A 19,610-nucleotide genomic window follows, 5' to 3' on the forward strand; every position below is an offset into this window, starting at 1 on the left:
CCGCCCCCCAAAAAAAATCCCATACAGCTTAATTGTACTTTTCAAATTTGTAAATATGAAAGGGGTAAAAAAAAAAAATAATAAAAATCTTCTGCATTCAAATATTATGAAAATCAATCTTCAGCAAGAAATGTGTATAATTCCTTTACAAAATCATTCTCTGAGACTATGATGATAAATATCCTCCCATAAACATTTTAAGCCCTCCACTGAATGTGTGACTTTGGATTCTGAACCAGTACACATGAATTTACCACTGCTTTTTTTTAAGTAATGAAGCTTATTCCAACCCTGGATCTACACTACCACTTAGTATAAACTTATGAAAACCTCCAGCTTTTTCATAGAACTCACACAATTCAAATATCCTAAGCCAGTGGTTCCCAACCCTGTCCTGGAGGACCACCAGGCCAATCGGGTTTTCAGACTAGCCCTAATGAATATGCATGGAGCAGATTTGCATGCCTGTCACGTCCATTATATGCAAATCTCTCTCATGCATATTCATTAGGGCTAGCCTGAAAACCCGATTGGCCTGGTGGTCCTCCAGGAAAGGATTGGGAACCAGTGACCAAAGCTATTGTCACTAAACTGCATGGCATACTATATACTACAATACTTCCTTTTTTAAAAAAAAAAAATAAAGAAACTGTTCTTGCCATAAAATCAACCTACTTTATAAAATATCTTTATTTATGAGAAGGGGAGCTAAATGAATAAATAAATACTGGCAATGACTTGCATTTAAAGTCCTGTTTAACAAAGTCTTAATACAGTAATTGTCACTATTTTTGAAGTGGAGGCCACATTAGCAAAAAGACTTCAATGAGAAAGCCAGGACCAGTATTGGACAAAACTGATGATGCCCAGATTCTCTCCAATGCTACATCTAGTACAGATGCTCAGGCACACTCAGAGGGACTTATTTAAATAAATAAATAAAGTTTAATTTACCAGATTTTTTCCCTCAGTCATCTTGCTTCCCCAAACCAAATTTCTCCCAATACTCACTCTTCCCAGTCCTATCTGTCTCAACTCCCACTATTCTCTCCTCTCAATCAGCTACCATCATCTTGTCCCCAGTCCCTCCAAGCTGGGTCTCCCTCTGGTTTGTTTATACCTTTGACCTTTCCCAGAGCCTTTGGCACATTCACTACATTTCTTCCAGCATCCTGTGACTCTTGGTGAGCGTGATCTGCATGTCATCCAAACTTCTTTGCAGTTTCACATGCTATAAAACTCAAACTCAGTGAGAGCTGCACAGTCCTGAAAGAAAATAGGGCAGCTGTTCTGGAGAAAGTGCCAGCAGAAAGCTTCTGGACAATGTAAGTGAAAGGGGGAGGGGAGTACATATTTTTGAGGGAAGAAAGGGAGCCATACAGCGTCAACAGGGGACAATACTGGCCTCTAGGCCTTGCAATGAAGAATACTGCAATACTGTCTCATTAGCTACAGAATATGTGCTTATAAAAACCAATGTGACATCATCTAAAATCATGGTCTTAGGAATCTGAAGATTTTTCAATCAAAGTCTTCATTTGTCCTGTAGATTTTAGCATATGTTGTCCAAACTAGAAAAAACAAACAAACAATAGTTAAAATTTAATTCCATGGCAAGACAGCACAACAAAATTTAGGTACTGGCAATGATAATAAATCAAAAAATGACTTTTAATTTACATAAAACACAAATAAAATTATTTGCCAAATTTAAGTGTGATCAGTATCTGGGGAAGTTTATAGCTCCACTTTAGTGCAAAATGACAGGTGGGGAGAGCTGTTTAATAAACAGAAGGATTTGATTCAGTTAGAACTACACAGTGCCTCTTTGGTTGACTATTGTAAATTAGAAATCATTCCCCCTGGACTCCGGATGACTCGGGCTCCACGGTTGTTTGAAGATGATCCTAATTTTGTCGACCAGTGGAATAAGATCCTGAATCGTTGTTCCCTGGATCTGATGCTGCTTTTGATCAAAACAGCTCAGGTTAAAATCCAGGGTGAACAACAGATTCAGACTGAGGCTTTAAAAAATTCTGAGTCATATGAAGCAAAATTATGTGACATGCGCATCAAATCTGATAGATTTAGAAGTGAATTGCGCCAGCAGAAAATTAAAAAATTTCAGAGACCAGAGGGATTACACCTCGGGTTTTGTATATGTATGGATGAAACGAGAGACTGGTACCCCTGAACAAGGGGGCCATAAGAAAAAAGTGACCAGGTTCCAATTATCATCGGGGGGGATCGAGTGGTAGTGAGGATACATCTCAGAGTGGAGATCAGGACAGGGAGCAGAGACAGCCCAGGGGACGCAGGAATCACCGCAGAGGATGGGGCAGGAAATATCAAACCAGGTCCCAGTCCCATGCCGATCAATTGTGGTAAACATTTCTGATTATGTCCTGTCTAAGGCTGAGGAAATTATTTTGGCCAAAGGATTATCTTTTGTCCCGATGGAGAAATATTCTCCATTTCAGTTCCGGGTGGACTTGGAAATTTTCATCCGGAAACTTCAGTTGCATATGTTTTTCTCACAATCTGATGGTTCTTGTTTGGACCGTTCAGTGGTGAGGAATAAATCTGCTTGAACCCCTCCCCCCCCCCGGTCCGCTTGATCCTGTTTTGACTGCCTTTCGTGACTAAATTATGCTCTGCTACCTCGGTAGTCATCAGGCGGGCGGACAAGGGGGGTGCTATAGTTATTTGGGGACGGAGTCAATATTTGTCTGAGGCTAATGCCCAGTTGGGACAGGGGCAACACTACCTTGCCTTAGATCAGGACCCATCCGACAAAATTTTTTAGTTTGCTATTGAGCATAGTGAATAGGGGCAAACAATCAGGCTTTGTTACCACTGCTAAATATAGTTGTCTTACACACAGGTTATTCAAGGTGCCTGTTTTTTATTTGCTCCCTAAAATTCACAAAAATCTTGTGAATTCCCCTGGTAGGCCCATCGTTTCTATGATTGAGAGAGTATGCAAGTAAGTTGACATCAATTTGCAGCCTTGCTTGTCGAATGTGAGATCTCTTCTAAAGGATACCACCCATTTTTTTAAATTATTGGAGGAGTGGGACTGTAGGGCATTAGAGATCACCTTTTTGGTGACATTTGATGTCACTGCCCTGTATACTTCAATCCCTCAAGATGAGGCTCTTGAGATATTACATCAAGCATTATGCCATCTCCCACGCTCTTGGTTGATGCCACCAGATTTTTTGATTGAGTTGTGTGCTTTAGCTATGAAGGATTATTTTTTGTTTGAGAATCAATTCTTCATTCAACTGTCTGGGGTGGCTATGGGGGCGACCTTTGCCCCGATGGTTGCAAATTTATTCATGGGACATTTTGATCAACAATTCATATATCCCTCTTGTTTTTTCAGAGAGATTATGGAGTGGGCCCGTTTCATAGACAACATTTCTTGTCTGTGGAAGGGGTCCCTGGAGGAATTGTTCAAATTTAGAGAATATGTGAATTCTTGTCATACTGCTTTGCGTTTTGAGATGACATATCGGACACAAATCTTGTTCCTAGTTGTGAGATTGGAGATCCTGGATGGACATTTTAACACTACTATCTTTGTGAAGGATACGGATCGCAATTCCCTTCTAGAATTTAGCAACATGTACCTGTACCCGTCTAAGACCAGTATATCTTTTGCCCAGTTTCTCCGCTATCGACGGATTTGTAGCTCCAATGCCGAATATAGGCACCAGTCAGTAACATTGATGGAGAAGTTTCATCAGAGAGGATATGCAGAAACTATTGTGTCTAGAACTCCTGGGTGACCTTCGAGGGGAGGAATGCGGGCCTAGTGATTAACCCTTGGTAAGCCCAAAAACCCTCTTGGAGCATAAGAGCTCTGGGGGGAACGGACACTCGGCCTATTCCCCGATAGGTGGTGAACGGACACTCGGCCTAACCCTTTGGGTAGGCGGTGCAGGGATCGTGACAGAACTCCGGTGAAAAGGACACTTGGCCTATTCCCCTATAGGTGGTGATAAGACACTCTGCCTAACCCTTTGGGTGGGCAGCGCCAGGATCGTGACAGGCTTCCTACAGCTCCTGGCAGGTAGACAGAAATAACCCACTGGTCCCGGAATAAAGTGGGATTGCACAAGAAACAACATTTACGGTCTCTTTTACAAAGCCGCGCTAGCGGCTGCGCTGTGCTAATGGCCCCGAAGCCCATAGAGATTTAAAGGGCTTCGGGGCTGTTGCCACGCGGCAGCCACTAGCGCGGCTTTGTAAAAGAGACCGTTAGGGTTAAGGTCCAGGCATAATGGGGAGGGGGAAGGGGAGAATGAAGGGTGACTTCAATTACAAAACTTTCATGTAGGATGACTAAGAATTCAACATTTGTGGATGCTGCATCCAAAATAAAGATTTAAAACCCCAAAGCCCAAACTGTGTAGATGTTATACAACTAAATGCAATGATGCTCACCAGCGGAGTTTCTGAAATGGCCTTAAAACTGGACTTTTGAATATCGCTTTCAATTTCATCGTAGTTGTCACTTCGGTAACGGTATGCAAATTTCTTTTTCAAAGCTTCTGCAATTAGTGTTGCTGGATCAGCAGGATAAGTCAGTTTTGATTTCGTTTCCTCTGGTGATCTACAAAGAAATACATTGCAAACAAAAGTTAGATTTCAGTTCTAAAGGAATCACATCCAAACTAAAAAGGCATACAATGATGAGTTGTTAATCCTTCATCTTCTAGTCAACATATTTAATGTGTCTATACTTATCCCAGAAACAAAAACATAATGAAATATTTGATAAACAGAAAAAAAATGCTATAGTTTTCCTGAATGCATGCAGCACTGAAGAATGGTGAAATATCGTCTAGTCCTACAGAGCCTACAGTTTAAATATGTTATCTGAAGCAACAAAAGATAAGTGACTTTTCCAAGGTTTCAAGGAATACTAGTGTGATAATTGGTATTAAAACTCTGGTTTTCAGGCCACTGCTCCATTATGCTAATCATCCATCCAGAAAGTAAAGAAAACAAAAATTACAGTCACTTCCATTCAAATTTATATTAAAATTGTGCTACTGAAAGTATACAAAACAGTTTTGGCATACAAACTTACTTTTTCACCGACCGCAACTTTACTCTGTTCATATCTTTAAGGATTTCAAGCATGTTAGGAACTTCTGGCTTTTTTGGAGCACTGTCAGTCAAATTCTCTCCCAAGGTGTCTTTTTTCGCTTTTCGCTCTCTAATGAGATCAATGGCAGAGATGCTCCTCTGAAGACCAGAAGGTGGAGGCAGAGGGGGAGGAGGAGGAGGTGGTGGTGGTGGTGGTGGTGCTACACCAGGTACTGTAGGTGTGGGAACATAATTCAACCCACCTAAAACAATAAAAACAATTACTGTACTTACATTCGTGACTTGGAGCAACTATTTGACCGTCATCATGGTTGTTTTGATCCTAACCAGGAGGAATGAACTTCTTTATCCAGTTTATTATCTAGTATCTAAGACTTTGCTTTTGGGTGGGTATGGGAGGGGTGGGTAGGTAGGACAATGTTTGTGTTTAATGAAGAATCTCTGTTAGGCACTATTTGCAGTTTTCTATTTGGTGTTTAGAAACATAGAAACATAGAAAAAGCGGCAGAAAAGGGCTATAGCCCACCAAGTCTGCCCATTCCAAGTATCCCCCCCCTGAATTTACTCCCTTAAAGATCCCACGTGAGTATCCCATTTTTTCTTAAAATCCGTTATGCTGCTGGCCTTTATCACCTGGGGTGGGAGTCTGTTCCAATGATCGACCACTCTTTCGGTGAAGAAGTACTTCCTGGGATCGCCATGAAACTTCCCTCCCCTGATTTTCAGCGGATGCCCTCTGGTGGTTGAGGGTCCCATGAGCCAGAAGATATCATCTTCTGACTTGATGCGTCCCGTGATGTACTTATACGTTTCAATCATATCTCCCCGTTCTCTTCTTTCCTCAAGTGAATACAGCCGCAACTTCTTTAGTCTTTCTTCATACGTGAGATCCTTGAGCCCCATGACCATCCTGGTGGCCGTTCGCTGAACCGACTCGATCCTCAAGCGAAATAAACCCACCTCATTCTCACTCTCTTCTTCTTCTTCTTTTTCTCTTCAACAGGATAACCGTTCAGCAATACCACAGCTAACTCTAAAAAATAGATTTCAGGTCTTACAGGATGGAACCACTGAGGAAATAGCGGAAGAGGCTCATGAGGATACCCAGCTCACAACGTCAAATCCAGAGCACGCAGACCGGCCCCCTCGGAAGGAACGAAGAGTGGTAGTCATTGGCGACTCCATGCTAAGGGGCATCGAGGGACCAATTTGCAGGCCTAATCTGCAGTCAAGTGAGGTCTGCTGTCTCCCTGGAGCCAAGATCCAGGATATTACCACTAACCTAGACAAAATTCTAAAACCTAATGATCATTTTCCCATGTTTCTCATCCATGTAGGCACAAACAACACTGCTAGGAATGCCACAGAGAACATCCCCAGAGATTTTGGAGCACTGGGAAAGAAGTTGAAGCAGATAGGAGCACAGGTGATCTTTTCATCAATCCTTCCAGTAAGAAACAAAGGCAGAGCTAGAGAAGAGCGTATTCAACGGACTAACGAATGGCTCCGAGAATGGTGCATAGAAATGAACTTTGGATTCCTAAACCACGGCGAGACGCTCCAGGGACTACAAGGACCAGACGGACTCCACCTAACCAGAAGAGGTAGAAACATATTTGGACATCGATTGGCCCGCCTACTCCATAGGGCTTTAAACTAGGTAAGTTGGGGGAGGGTACATACTTATATCACAGAGCAGTAAGAAATCACCCTGAGAAGGAAAGTTGCACTCACACTACCAAGTCTAAGGTAAGTACAAATGATATCCACAATAATTCAGGGAGAATTATCAATGATGATTTAAAAGTCACACCAACTCATAAGGGGATCTCTTCACAGATATGGAGGGCTATGTGTGTTAATGCACACAGCTTGGGCAATAAAATTCTAGAATTGGAGACTGAGATAACAAACGCCGATCTTGACGTAATAGTGATATCCAAAACCTGGTTCACAGAATCGCATGGGTGGGATATGGTTATACCAGGGTACAACCTACTTCGTTGCGACCGAGTGGGTAAATTGGGAGGAGGAGTAGCGCTATACATTAAGGAAAGCATCAAAACCACCAGAATCACAGATGTTAGATACACTGGGGAATCCCTCTGGGTGAACCTGGCCAGAGGGAATGAAAAATGCCTATACCTTGGTGTCATATATAGACCTCCCAGGCAACAGGAGGACAAAGACATGGAATTAATCGAGGACATAGAGAACATCACACTGCGCGGGGACTCAGTAATACTAGGAGACTTCAACATGCCAGATGCAGATTGGAACACACTCTCCGCGACTACAAGTAGCACCAGAAGAATATTAAACTCCATAAAGGGTGCACGTCTCAAGCAATTGGTATTGGAGCCCACCAGGGACCAGGCGTTACTAGACCTGATTCTCACCAACGGAGATAGCGTCACGGAAGTCTCAGTAGGAGACACACTGGCCTCCAGCGACCATAATATGGTTTTGCTCAACCTCAAGAAAGGTTTCCCAAAAACAAACACAGCAACAAGGGTTCTCAACTTTAGAGGCACAGACTTCAACTGCATGGGAGATTTCGTCCATCAAGAGCTACATAAACAAGCAAAAACTGACAATGTAGAGGATATGTGGTCGTCTCTGAAGTCCATACTACACGTAGCAACAGACCGATACATAAAGACAGTAAGTAAACACAGGAGAAACAAAAGACCCCAATGGTTCAGTAAAGAAATTTCAGACCTAGTTAAACAGAAAAGAGACGCTTTTATCGCCTGCAAACATTTAGGCAGAGAGGGGGCAAAAGAGGACTATCTAGACATATCCAAAGCTGTCAAAACAGCAGTCAGAGAGGCCAAACTCCGAATGGAGGAAGAGCTAGCACGGAAAATTAAGAAAGGGGATAAATCTTTCTTCAGCTATATTAGTGACAGGAAAAGAAACAAAGATGGGATAGTACGCCTGAAGCAATCGGACAGTAACTTTGCAGAATCAGACTCTGTGAAGGCAGAATTATTAAACCAATACTTCTGTTCAGTGTTCACCCGCGAAGCGCCGGGAGCTGGTCCACAGCTGCAGACGGGAGATAACCGAATAGACCCGTTTCAAGATTTCAAATTTACGCCCAGTAGTGTTTGAGGGGGTAGGGGTTGGGGTAATTCTTTACATTGTAATGATATTGGATCTTGGTATTACATCTTTTGTATAAAACTTCAGATCAAAGATAGAAAAATTGTTTACAGATGTGACAATAATTTGAAATTGGCTTTAGAAAGGGAAGATTAGATTCTTATCTCGATAATCTTTCAAGTAGAAAGGCATATGAATCTTGAACCAGTGGGTTATTCTCTTTTAATCATAAGTTGGGTAGAAAGCATCATGTACATTTTTCAGCTCCGCCTCCTGCATCCCTGGGCTGTGCCGCAGCTCCTCAGTTTGTACCAAAGCAGTTTAAAACTACTATAACTGAAGCAAGAAAAACAGAAGGGATACGGGTGATTCCCCGACAACGCCAAATCTGTTCTGCTTTGCAATGATTACAATAAACAAATCAGTATCATTAGGAACATTGCTTAAGACAAGGTAGAAACGAACAAGCCACCTACCTGACTTCAACTAGCACCAACATTTATGGAATACTTACAGCCTCTCAGTTGCCTCATCACTTTTCAAACATGTCTGACAGTAGAGACCCAAACATCTAGAAATACAAACTTGTCCAAGGCAGTAAGAAGCTAAGTGAAATATGACAGGGCAGGCCTTCAAGACTTATATGCCTTTCTACTAGAAAGATTATCGAGGTAAGAACCTAATCTTTCCTTCTAGTGCAAAAGGCATACGAGTCTTGAACCAGTGGGACGAACCAAAGCAGTCCCCTGAGTCAAGGGCAGGACAGACAAGCCTGCTGCTAGCACCAAGGACCCAAAAGGGATATCCTGTTGTGCCGCCACATCCACCCTGTAAAATTTTGTGAAAGTATAGAAGATGAACCAAGTAGCTGCCCTGCAAATCTCTTCAGATGGAACTGCTACTGACTCTACCCATGAAGATGATCTGAGAGAAGAAAATCATTCATCACCTTGAGGTAACAAAGAACTCACCTAACATCTAGCAATGCGAAGACCTTGTCCTTTTTTTTAAACCTGTGCAATGGAACACGGGAAGCTGGACTTCCTTATTTAAGTGGAAGACAGAGACCACTTTTGGCAGAAAGGAAGGTACTGTGTATAACGAGACCCCTGCTTCCGTAAACCAAAGGAAATATTTTCTAAACGATAGAGCTTGCAGCTCTGGAGACCCTTATTACCGAGGTGATAGGTATCAGAAAAACCATCTTAATGGTAAAATCCATCAGCGATGCCTCTTACAAGGGCTTGTATGATGCCTTGGTGAAAGCATGCAACACAATATTAAGGTTTCAAGATGGAAACGGTCGTCGCACAGCTCCCTTCAAAAATTTGGCTACATCAGGATGAGAAGCCAAATAAACTTTTTCCACTTGAGTTCTAAAGCACAAGAGGCCTGCCACCTGTACTTTGAGGGAAGCAACCACTAGGCTCTTTTTTAGACCGTCCTGAAGAAATGCTAGGACCACCAACAGCAGAGCCTTGATAGGCTGCACATCCTGCTTAGCACACTAGCTCTAAAAGGTTTTCCAAGTCTTAGCACAGACTGCCACATTCGCTGGTTTCTTAGGAGGGCAGCCATGAGCACTTCCGATTAGCTCTTGAACGCTAAGGCTAGATGTTCAAGAACCATGCCATAAGCCATAAGCATTCCAGATTTTCCAGGGAAACTAGACCCTGTGAAAGAAGAGTCGGATGGAGAGGCAGTTTTAGAAACTTATCCTTCTGTAGGCGAACCAGATACATGTACCACGACCAATGTGGCCAATCTGGAGCAACCAGGATAACAAATCCCAGATGAGTCGCTATTCTGCAAATGACCCAGTCTGTCATGGGCCATAGGGGAAAAACATGTACAACAGGTTTCTCTTTGGTCATGATTGTACTAGAGCAGGGGTGCCCAAAAGGTTGATCCCAGGTTCCGTGATACACTTGCATTGCCTTCGCATTCTACCTGCATCCCGACGCCGTAAACAGGATGGAGAAGCTCCGGGCCGACCAGCCTTCCTCTCCCCGATGTCAATTCTGACATCAGAGAGGAAGTTCCGGGCCAGCCAATCGCTGAAAAGCTTTGAGAGCATTGAAAATTGCTCTGAGTTCCAACAGATTTATGTGATACTGACGATCCGTGCTGAACCAATGGCCTTGAATACAGAGACCATCATGTGTCTTGCTGAAATTGTAGTCAAGGAAGACACTTTATGGCAAAGATAAATGAGAACATCCTGATGATGTTGAGGAAGGAATGCTCTTAGTTGGATAGTTTCTAGAACAGCTATGATGAACTGCAAAGTTTGAGAGCGCTGTAGCTGGGACTTGGGAAAATTGATTTTGAATCCCAAGCTTTGTAGGAACCACGTAGTCTGTTGGGTCGCTACAATAACCCCGGGAGATCTAATCTAATCTTCTATTTTTGCGTCGCACATATTTATGCAGGCTCAAGGCGACTTACAAAGAGAAGTGAGAGGAGTGAAGAGAGTAGGGAAGGACAAAAGGGGAAAGATGGGGCAAGGGAAGATCTGAGAAGTTTAAGTATCAAAGAGGCTGGTTTCAATTTTTTCCCGGAATGTGGTGTAGTTGGGTTCTGTTCTGGTCATTTCAGCGAGGTCATTCCAGGTTTTCACTCCAAGGAAGGTGAGCATGGAGTGAAAGATTTGCTTGCATTGAAGATTCTTTGTTGAAGGGAGGTTCAGTAGTATCCTGTTAAAGGTTCTGTGGGAGGTAGACCATGCTTTTGAGAAAAGTTGGATGAGTGGAGCTGCTGAGTTTCTGTGAATTATTTGGTATATGATGCATGAAGTTTTAATTTTATTTGTGATGAGATGGGTACCAGTGTAGTTGCCTGATGAAGGCTGATATTGAGTTGACTTTTTTCAGGTTGAAAATTAGTCTTACAGCTGTGTTTTGTATGAGTTGCATTTTGTGGGTCAGTGCGCTGTTGATACCCATGTAGGCAGAGTTACAATAGTCCAGCTGTGTTAGGATCATCGACTGTACAATCAGAGCAAAGTGATGTTGATGAAAGTACAGCCTGATGAGTTTTAGTTGGCTCATGGTGAAGAGGGACTTTTTCTGAATATTAGAGATTTGGGCTTCCATGGTTAGTGTGGAGTCAAGAATGCAGCCTAGGATTTTGGAGGTTTTATCGACTGTGAGGGTGTGGCCCGTTCGGAGAGTGATGCTTGTCAGTGCTGTCTGTTGGGCTGTGTGGAAGAATAAGATTTTGGTTTGGTTTGGTTTTAGCTTGTTGATTATTGCCCAATTTTGGATTCTTTCAATATTGGTTGATACTTTGTTGGTGACATCTGACTGGTTGTTGTTTGTGGGGATGAGGAGTAGAATGTCATCAGCATAGGACACTTGCTTTCATCATTGAATTTGATGTTTCTGAGGGAACTCATGAAAAGGTTAAACAGGATGGGGGAAAGTGGAGAACCTTGAAGCATCCCACAGAAGGCCTTCCAGGGTTTGGAGATCTCTTCATTCTATTTAACAATATATTCTCTGTTTTGTAGGAAGTCAGAAAACCATTTTAGAACTGTTCCAGTTATACCAATTTCTGACAGTTTTGTTAATAGAAGGTGATGATCCACGGAGTCAAAGGCAGCTGAAATGTCAAATTGCAGGAGTATTGCCTGACGTCCCGTACTGAGTAGTTGTTTGGTTTTTGTGATTAAAGTGAGGATGAGAAGTTCAGTGCTGTGTTGTTGACAGAATCCGAATTGGGTTGGGTGGAGACATGAATGTTGTTCGATGTAGATTGCAAGTTGTTTATTTACGTGGGTCTCGATGATTTTTGTTAGAATAGGTATGCCAGTGATGGGTCTATAGTTGGAGGTCATGGAGAGATCTGCCTTTGAATTTTTTGGTATGGGAGTAAGTGATATTTTTCCCATTGTTTCTGGCCTTGGTTTAGGGAGGTACTGAGAATGATTTCCTCGGGCGTGGTTGCAAGGAGGTAGGTGGGGCAACATGCTGACAGTTTGGATAGTAGTTTTATTGTTTCCGAGATGGACAAGCCGGAGAATGAAGTCCAGATTTGGTCTGCATTTGCAGGTTCTGTGGAATGTCTTGGAGTGTCAAGAGAACAATGTTCCGTGTTAATCGCTTTGTCTACATTGGATTGAACTGTCTTAATTTTATTTAGAAAGAAGTCTGCTAGTTCTTGTGCAGTAATTTGTTGGGGTGATCCGTGGAGTCTTGGTTCGGCGGGGCATTGAGCTGTCGTACCAGGAGGAATAAATTTTTTGTGTTTAATGCTTTGGTGCCTAGTTTGGAGGTGTAATAGTTTTTCTTGGCCTCCGATAAGTTGAGTTTGTATTTATTTATTGCTTTGCGCCAAAGTATTCTGTGTTCTTGCATTCTGCTTTTTCTATTTCCTTTCCAGTCGTCTGCATAGCTGTTTATCTGTTCTCAGTGATTTGGTGAACCAGGAGGAAGTTTGATGTTGCTTTATTTTTCAGGAGTGGAGGGGGGTAAGGATGTCTAGAGTGTTGGTTATGGTATGGTTCCAGCTTGCTAGCATTGTTGTAGTGCAGTTAGAAGGGGTAATTAGGGATTTTGTTACTATGTTCCAGAAGAGGTTTGGTTGTGTCCTTCCTCAAACTAATTTTTCTTTACTGGTGGCTTTGTCACTCTGATTCTCTGTAGAAAGGTTTAGGTGAAAGTTTAGGCGGTAATGGTCAGTCCATGGTACAGGGGACCATTTGATGTCTGTAGTGAGATTGGCTGGAGTGGTTGCAAGTATATCTAGGGTGTGACCTTTTTTGTGTGTGGGTCCTGAAATCATTACAGTGATTTTGTAGTCGTCGAGTAGTGTTTTGAGCTTATGAACATCTTTGTTCACTGTGGATTCAAGAGGGAGCTTGATATCGCCGAGTATAATCAGTTTCATATGCTGGCATGTCAGGTTGGATATTAGTTCTGTCATTTTGAGGATGGAGCTTGATTGAGAGTTGGGGGGTCTATAGATTAGAATTCCAATGTTGTTGAGTGTGGAGTTGGGTTTGTCTTTCAGTTTGCAGACAATATATTCTAGATCTGGGTGGGTAGCCGAGTCTAATTCAGTGATGGTATATAAGTTTTTGTATATTATTGCTAGGTCGCCACCTCCCTTGTGTTTCCTGGGGAATTGAAGTATGTTGTATCCTTATGGGCGTCTCCCATACTGACCCGACCTCTTTATCCTGTGGCGGAATGCCGGGTTTTCTTTGGGGTAGCTTCCAGTAGCAGTAGAGCTGCCCTGAAGAGGCAGAAAAGTTTAAAGTGGACGCTGCAGAGGGTGTCGGAAGGCGGAGCCAGTCATTCAGATACGGGAACACCTGGAGCCCATGGTTCCACAGAGCTGCTGCTACTACAACTAGGCACTTGGTGAACACTCTTGGAGATGAAATCAAGCCGAAAGGTAGCACTCTGTACTGAAAAGCAGATTCCCCACCCGAACTCTGAGGAACTGTCAAGAGGCTGGATGAATGGGAATGTGAGTTTAAGCCTCTTTGAGATCTAGAGAACATAACCAATTGTTCTGATCTAGAAGGGGGTATAAAGATGCCAGAGACAGCATCCAAAATTTCTCTCTGACAAGAAATTTGTTGAGGGTTCTGAGATCCAAAATGGGTCACAGATCGCTTGTCTTCTTCGGAACTAGGATGTAATGGTAGTAAAACCCTTCTGCTGTTCCGGGGGAATTTCCTCAATGGCACGGAGACAAAGCAGAGCTTGAGCTTCCTGAAGAAGAAGGGTTGTCTGAGATGGATTGGAAGGATACTCTTTTGGAGGCAGATTTGGAGGAACCTGAATGAAATGAAGAGAGCATCCTTCCCTGATGGACAGCACCCATAGGTCTGATGTAATGATCTCTCAGCGGTGGTAAAAATGATGGAGATGACAGAGGCAGAACGATGGAGGTTATGCTCTGTATTAAATGGTCAAAAAGGCTGAGAGGACTTAGGCGCAGCAGGAGTCTGTTGTGGTTGTTTTTTAGGAGGCGCTCTTGTATAAGGAGCTGCTCTCTGTGGAAAACACCTCTGGTAAGATGGAAGAGGTCTGAAGCCTTTGGAGGTAGAAGGCTTAGGCTTAGGCCGAGTGATGGAAGCAAACGATTTCTCATGTTCAGACAAATGTTTGGTAGCTGCCTCGATAGAGTCACCAAACAATTCATTGCCTTGACAAGGAATGTTGGCTAGATGATCTTGAAGATTAGGGTCCATGCCTATAGTGCGGAGCCAGGCAAGCCTGCGCATCACCACTGAAAAGGCAACGATCCTCGAGGAAAGTAAAAATGCATCTTAGGAAGATTGAAGGAGATGCAAGTGGAGTTAAATCAGAGTGGTGATTGTCTGCTGAAACCCTGGAAGACGGTGTTGAGGAATATATTTGAAATATTCAGGTAGTGTGGCAACCAAATGCTTGAAGTAAGAACTATAAACAAAATTGTAATTCAAAATTCTAGTTGCCATGAGAGAATTTTGATACAAACGGCGACCAAACTTGTCCATGGTCCTGCCCTCTCTTCCAGGAGGGACAGTGGCATAAACTTTGGCAGGGTTGGTCTTTTTCAGAGAAGACTCCACAAGAAGGGACTGATGGGATAACTGAGATTTCTCGAAGTCCTTGCAGTGGACCATCCTCTAACGAGATTCCAATTTTCCTGGGACAGCAGGAATGGAGTAAGGGGTCTCAAGATTTCTCTTAAAGGTTTGAGAAAGAAATCTATTAATGGGCAATTTGAGAGACTCTGCAGGAGGACAAGACATACCCATTTCTTCTAAATATTCCTGAGAGTATTTGGAATCAGAGTCCAAAGTAATACTGAGGTCCTTACTCATTTGACGTAGGAAAGAAGAAAAAGATATCTGCTCCAAGGAAGGTTGATCTCAAGGAGAAGAAGGTGACCTCGAGGTGCCTCGCAAGGCAGAAAACAAAGGTGAAGCTTCTCTGGAGTATTGATACCTGAGGCCTGAATATGCAGGTATAGACGACTCACTGAGAGAATGGATAGAATCCCTCGCAGGAGAAGAAGCAGAGGTATCTGGAGGTGGTGTCCTCAACTTCAGAGTTGGAGGCCTCAAAGAGTCTCGAGTTCTGGAGACATGAGGCTTGTCTCGAGAAGAGGATCTGTGCCTCGATGGATGCCTCGACTGATGCGGAGAACTGTGTCTCGAACCAGGCAGGTCTCGCTGAGAAGAAAGTTGAGGAGTCTTTGACCTATGCCTTGGGAAGGGCGATGCCTTACATGAGGAGGGAGGGCTGGAGATCGAGATCAAGGCACCAAAAGGGATTGAACGCCTGGTGTTGAGGTGTCTCGAGGCACTGACGAGGACTTGGCTCCTTGAGTAGTGTGCTTATGCTCCAGACAAGAAACTCGCATAGATTCGACTCCTTGCATACAGTGTGTAGAGTCCTCTTGAGGCACTCACAAGGACTCAACTCCTTGTGATACTGCTAAGTGCTCAGGCTGGACTGCAGGAAGCAGAGTCGAGTCAGGAGTATATTTGGCAAGCATGTTACCAAACGGATGATCCAAGATGGTCTGGATCATAGCCTCCAAATGTGACACCGAGATTTGAGGGTCTGGTACATTTGGTGTGGCTAAAGTCTCCGAGGAAGAGGAGGAAGAATGACTCTTCAACCTGGAGACATGCTTCTTGGGCAGCTTGATAACTACTGCTGGTACCTGACCTGACGGAGGCAGCGAGGCAAGTGTCTCGTCAGGAGAAGACTTAGCAGATTTGATCAAGGACGAGGACCTGCCAAACAAGGATGGCTTGATTAAAGTCGAAGTTGAGGCAGAAGGCAGAACCCCGGTGAGAAGCTTGACCGGAGTCGAGGTCAAAACCAGGGCAAGTGGATCCATACCTCCAAAGAGTTTTTCCACCTGAACTCGACGACGTTTGCAGGCACAAGGTTGAAGGGTAACGCAGTGGGCACACGACTCTGGACGATGGCCAGGTCTCAACACTGAATACACCACTGATGTGGGTCAGTGAGGGAGATCGCGCTCTGGCAATGGCTACACTTCTTGAAGCCTGTAACCAGCCGGGACATAAACGGGAAAATAGCCGCAGTTAAGTCAAAGCCCAGAGGCTGAGGCTGCGAGGCAGGCTCCGCCGTGACCGAAAGAAAAAACAAAGTAAATTAAAAAAATAAAATAAAATAAAACACACAAGAAAAACACAGCGACCCTGAAAAGAAACAAAACACGAGCCACAGTGAGAGAAGGCACGAAGTAGAACCAAGTCTAGCGCAGAGCATCGAAATAGGACTTCTCGGCTCTGCAGAAAACTGAGAACTGAGGAGAGGCGCGCCCTGCATTGGGTGGGAAGGCACCCTGCACTGGGTGGTGTGGCCCGGCAGTTGCAAACTTTCTAAAGTTCTACAAGTAAGTCTGTTTGCGAAGCTGTCCGCTTCTGGGCTCCATGGATGACGTCACCCACATGTGAGAATATGCTGCCTGCTTGTTCTGGGATAAACTACAATTCAGCCTCTCATTCACTGCTCTCAGATAACCCTCTATATCTTACTTTCCCAGATTCACTTTGTCAGGCTCATCTCCTCATTCTTATTTCCAAGCTCATTCCCTCTGCTCCCCAGACTTAATCCTCCTCCTCTTAATTTCCACCAAGAATCATTTCTCTTTCACCCTCTCTTTAGCCCATCCTTCTTTACCCTTGCCTCCTCCCCTGCTCCATAATATCTGCCCTTTTCCCACTCCTCCAGCATCTACCACTTGACTCATTATGCCCTAGATCAACAGCCTATCCCCTTCATCCTACACTACTCTGCTTCTTCCATTATAGTGCTAGCACGATCAGCAAGTGAAATGCATGCACAGATACCTAACATGCTCACAGTATCATACTTCGAAGGAAGAGGCAGAGCAGTGCAGAGTGAAGAAAGAGGCTCACATCATGGTGCATAAAAGTAGCTCCAGATTTCCTTAATGCAGGGCTGGACAATCCCCACCAGCTATGTTGCTCTGCCTGAGATGGAGAAAGCATCAGAAAAATAGTTCAGGGTAGGCAACATCACCCCCCACCAGCTCAAACTGAAAAGGAATAACAAAAGAACATGCTGATGCAGTGGTTAAGTTTAGACCAGCTCCTCTTCTGCCACTTCTTGCCCTGCTGCAAAATGTAGAATTTTCAAGTTTCCATCCTACGGATAGAGCTGTCTGCTATCTTGTAAGCTGAACTCCAAGGATGCAAGCCCTGCAGCCCAGTGAACACCATACAGCTGCAAAGCTCAAACTCAAATAATATGATGCTCAGACATGCAGAGACAATCAAGAAAACTGTGGCAGGTGATTTAAAAATGTGTGGTTTTGTAATAAAAACAGTTAAATTATTTTAAAAGAAATAATATGTAGGAATGTTGGGAGATATGAAACATTTTAAGGGTACTTCCCATTTAACAGAGAAATAAAACCTCTCTGCACAAAAAAAAAAATTTTCTGCAGTAGAATAATTTCACAGAATATCAAGCAAACTGCAAAAAATAAAAAAAAATTTTCCCCCCAAATACAGTCAAATATTGCCAAGATTTATCTTACATCAGCAGGGCATTTTACAAGGTCTTCATTGCTTTCCTAGCAGCAGGAGCAGAGACCCATCATAAACAGGACAGAATGAGCCTGCTGCTGTGCTTGTGCAATAGGCAGTATAGGCTATGTGTTGACTAGCCAGCATGATGAAAAACTAAGCCTGTTGCGCTTCAACACGATAACAGTTGTGCGGCTCTCCCTCTGCACCCTTGGAGAAGAATGAAAGCCTGCTCACTTGCCCCTAAAAACTGTACCTGCCACAACAAACACTTTGCTTTTTTTTAATACTGTTGGTTTTACAGGACAAAACCAGGCTGAAACCCTCTGATTTTTTTTTCTTGTGTTTTAAGATTCCTGGGAGAAGAAGGGGAAGTTATCCTTCAGCAGCTCGGACCTGAAAGCAAGTACTTGTAGGTCTAGGCTCCGGACACTGCAGAACAGAACACTCCTCCTCAAGTAGGAGTCTGACCATAGCCCAGACCCTAGGAGGAACCTAATGTCAACCAGAAAACTAAGGGCTGTAGTCCACACTAGGAAAGTCTAGCCTTTAGAAAACAAACAACTAATAAAAGATCCTGCTATACCAGGCCACCAGCTGGAAGCAAGAAATACTGGAAGGTTCCTGGCTGCACCTCTCATACAGAAGTGATAGGAATCTTCAAACTCTCTGCTTCCATCTGCTGGTGAGGGAACATAGCCCATAGATCTGGACTAGTTTAGCAGGATAAAGAATTTTGCATTTGTTGAAGACAAACAGATCTATTTAATTAAGAGATATCCTCAGATAAAATGAAAATGGTTGCCAGTAGGAAATAAAAAAAAAACAAGGCAGACTGTCCAAAATCATTAAAAGGGACAGGAAGATTGACTCTTTTCTAGAAACAGACCTTGAAGGAAGGACAGTTCAACCCTAGTATCCTGTTGGGAGGCAGTATCTGACATATGGTTAACCTGTTGACAGAACTTGCCATAAGTTTTACAAATATTCTTTGAGGAGGTAAATGTTTAATGCCAACCTTGACAGCATGGTCTTGCCACACTTCCATTTTTGGACCAGCAGTTTCTTCACACTCCTCTGCACTTCTAGGGATGGGATTTGCTACCATCAGCCTTCATCTGTAACCATTCAGGATTTTTTCTTTGTTTTATATCCGTTGCTAACAAACTTAGTGCAGTCCTCAGCTCCCTTCCAAAAATCAGCATTCACAGGCTCTAAATCCAACTACTACACAATGATAGACTTCTTTCCTCTATTACTTCTACAGCTCTGGCCAGCCCATGAAGCATAAGACCCCAGCCAGTTCCTTTGAACTGCAACACACAGGTACAACCATTAGACTACCATACTAACCCAGCAATTTTATAAATGCCAAGTACCATTTCATTACTTCCATTGGAGCAGAATTAAAAAAAAAAAAAAAAAAAAAAAAAAGAGACCTCATAAATTAAATACCTGCTGTCAAACTTTGCTGCTCTTGAAAAGTTACAATTTTTGCTATCTGTGCTCTTAAACTGGCAAGTTCATTTTCCAGAGCATTGATCTTCTGCAGAGCCTCATCATTGGCCACCACTGGAAGCTTTGCCTCTGGTTCCTCTTTAAGCAGGTTGGGTAAGGATACCTGCCTAGTTAGGGGTACACCAAAATTATATGGCTCTTCGACAAGAGCTGTTTGTTCTGGCCGCATCTCTGACCTGTGAAAGAAGCGACAATGTTATGTAGTATATAGCAAGCTTGCATTTTCCTAATACAGCAAAATCATCAATGTTTGATATCAGATATTTCTTGAAATAGCTAGTGCTACAGTTTCTTATTAGGTCAAACTTGAAATGCTACAGACATCATT

General features: G+C 43.2%; 1 protein-coding gene across 2 annotated transcripts in view; it reads right to left on the reverse strand.

Annotated features, from left to right (window-relative positions):
* Positions 1–632: 632 nt before the first annotated feature.
* Positions 633–19,610, reverse strand: part of MTFR1 (mitochondrial fission regulator 1) — a 75,102-nt gene continuing 56,124 nt past the window's right edge. Inside the window, exons 6-9 of one of the 2 annotated variants that reach the window (XM_033933375.1) lie at positions 19,220–19,458; positions 5,102–5,363; positions 4,453–4,621; positions 633–1,571 (exon numbers count right to left, since the gene is read on the reverse strand). In XM_033933375.1, coding sequence (XP_033789266.1) covers positions 1,503–1,571; positions 4,453–4,621; positions 5,102–5,363; positions 19,220–19,458 — 739 coding nt within the window. In that variant the 3' untranslated portion in view covers positions 633–1,502. The remainder of the gene's footprint in view (positions 1,572–4,452; positions 4,622–5,101; positions 5,364–19,219; positions 19,459–19,610) is intronic. The other variant, XM_033933374.1, reaches the window with a different exon arrangement.

This window comes from Geotrypetes seraphini, chromosome 2 (genome assembly GCF_902459505.1).
Source record: "Geotrypetes seraphini chromosome 2, aGeoSer1.1, whole genome shotgun sequence".
Taxonomy (NCBI): domain Eukaryota; kingdom Metazoa; phylum Chordata; class Amphibia; order Gymnophiona; family Dermophiidae; genus Geotrypetes; species Geotrypetes seraphini.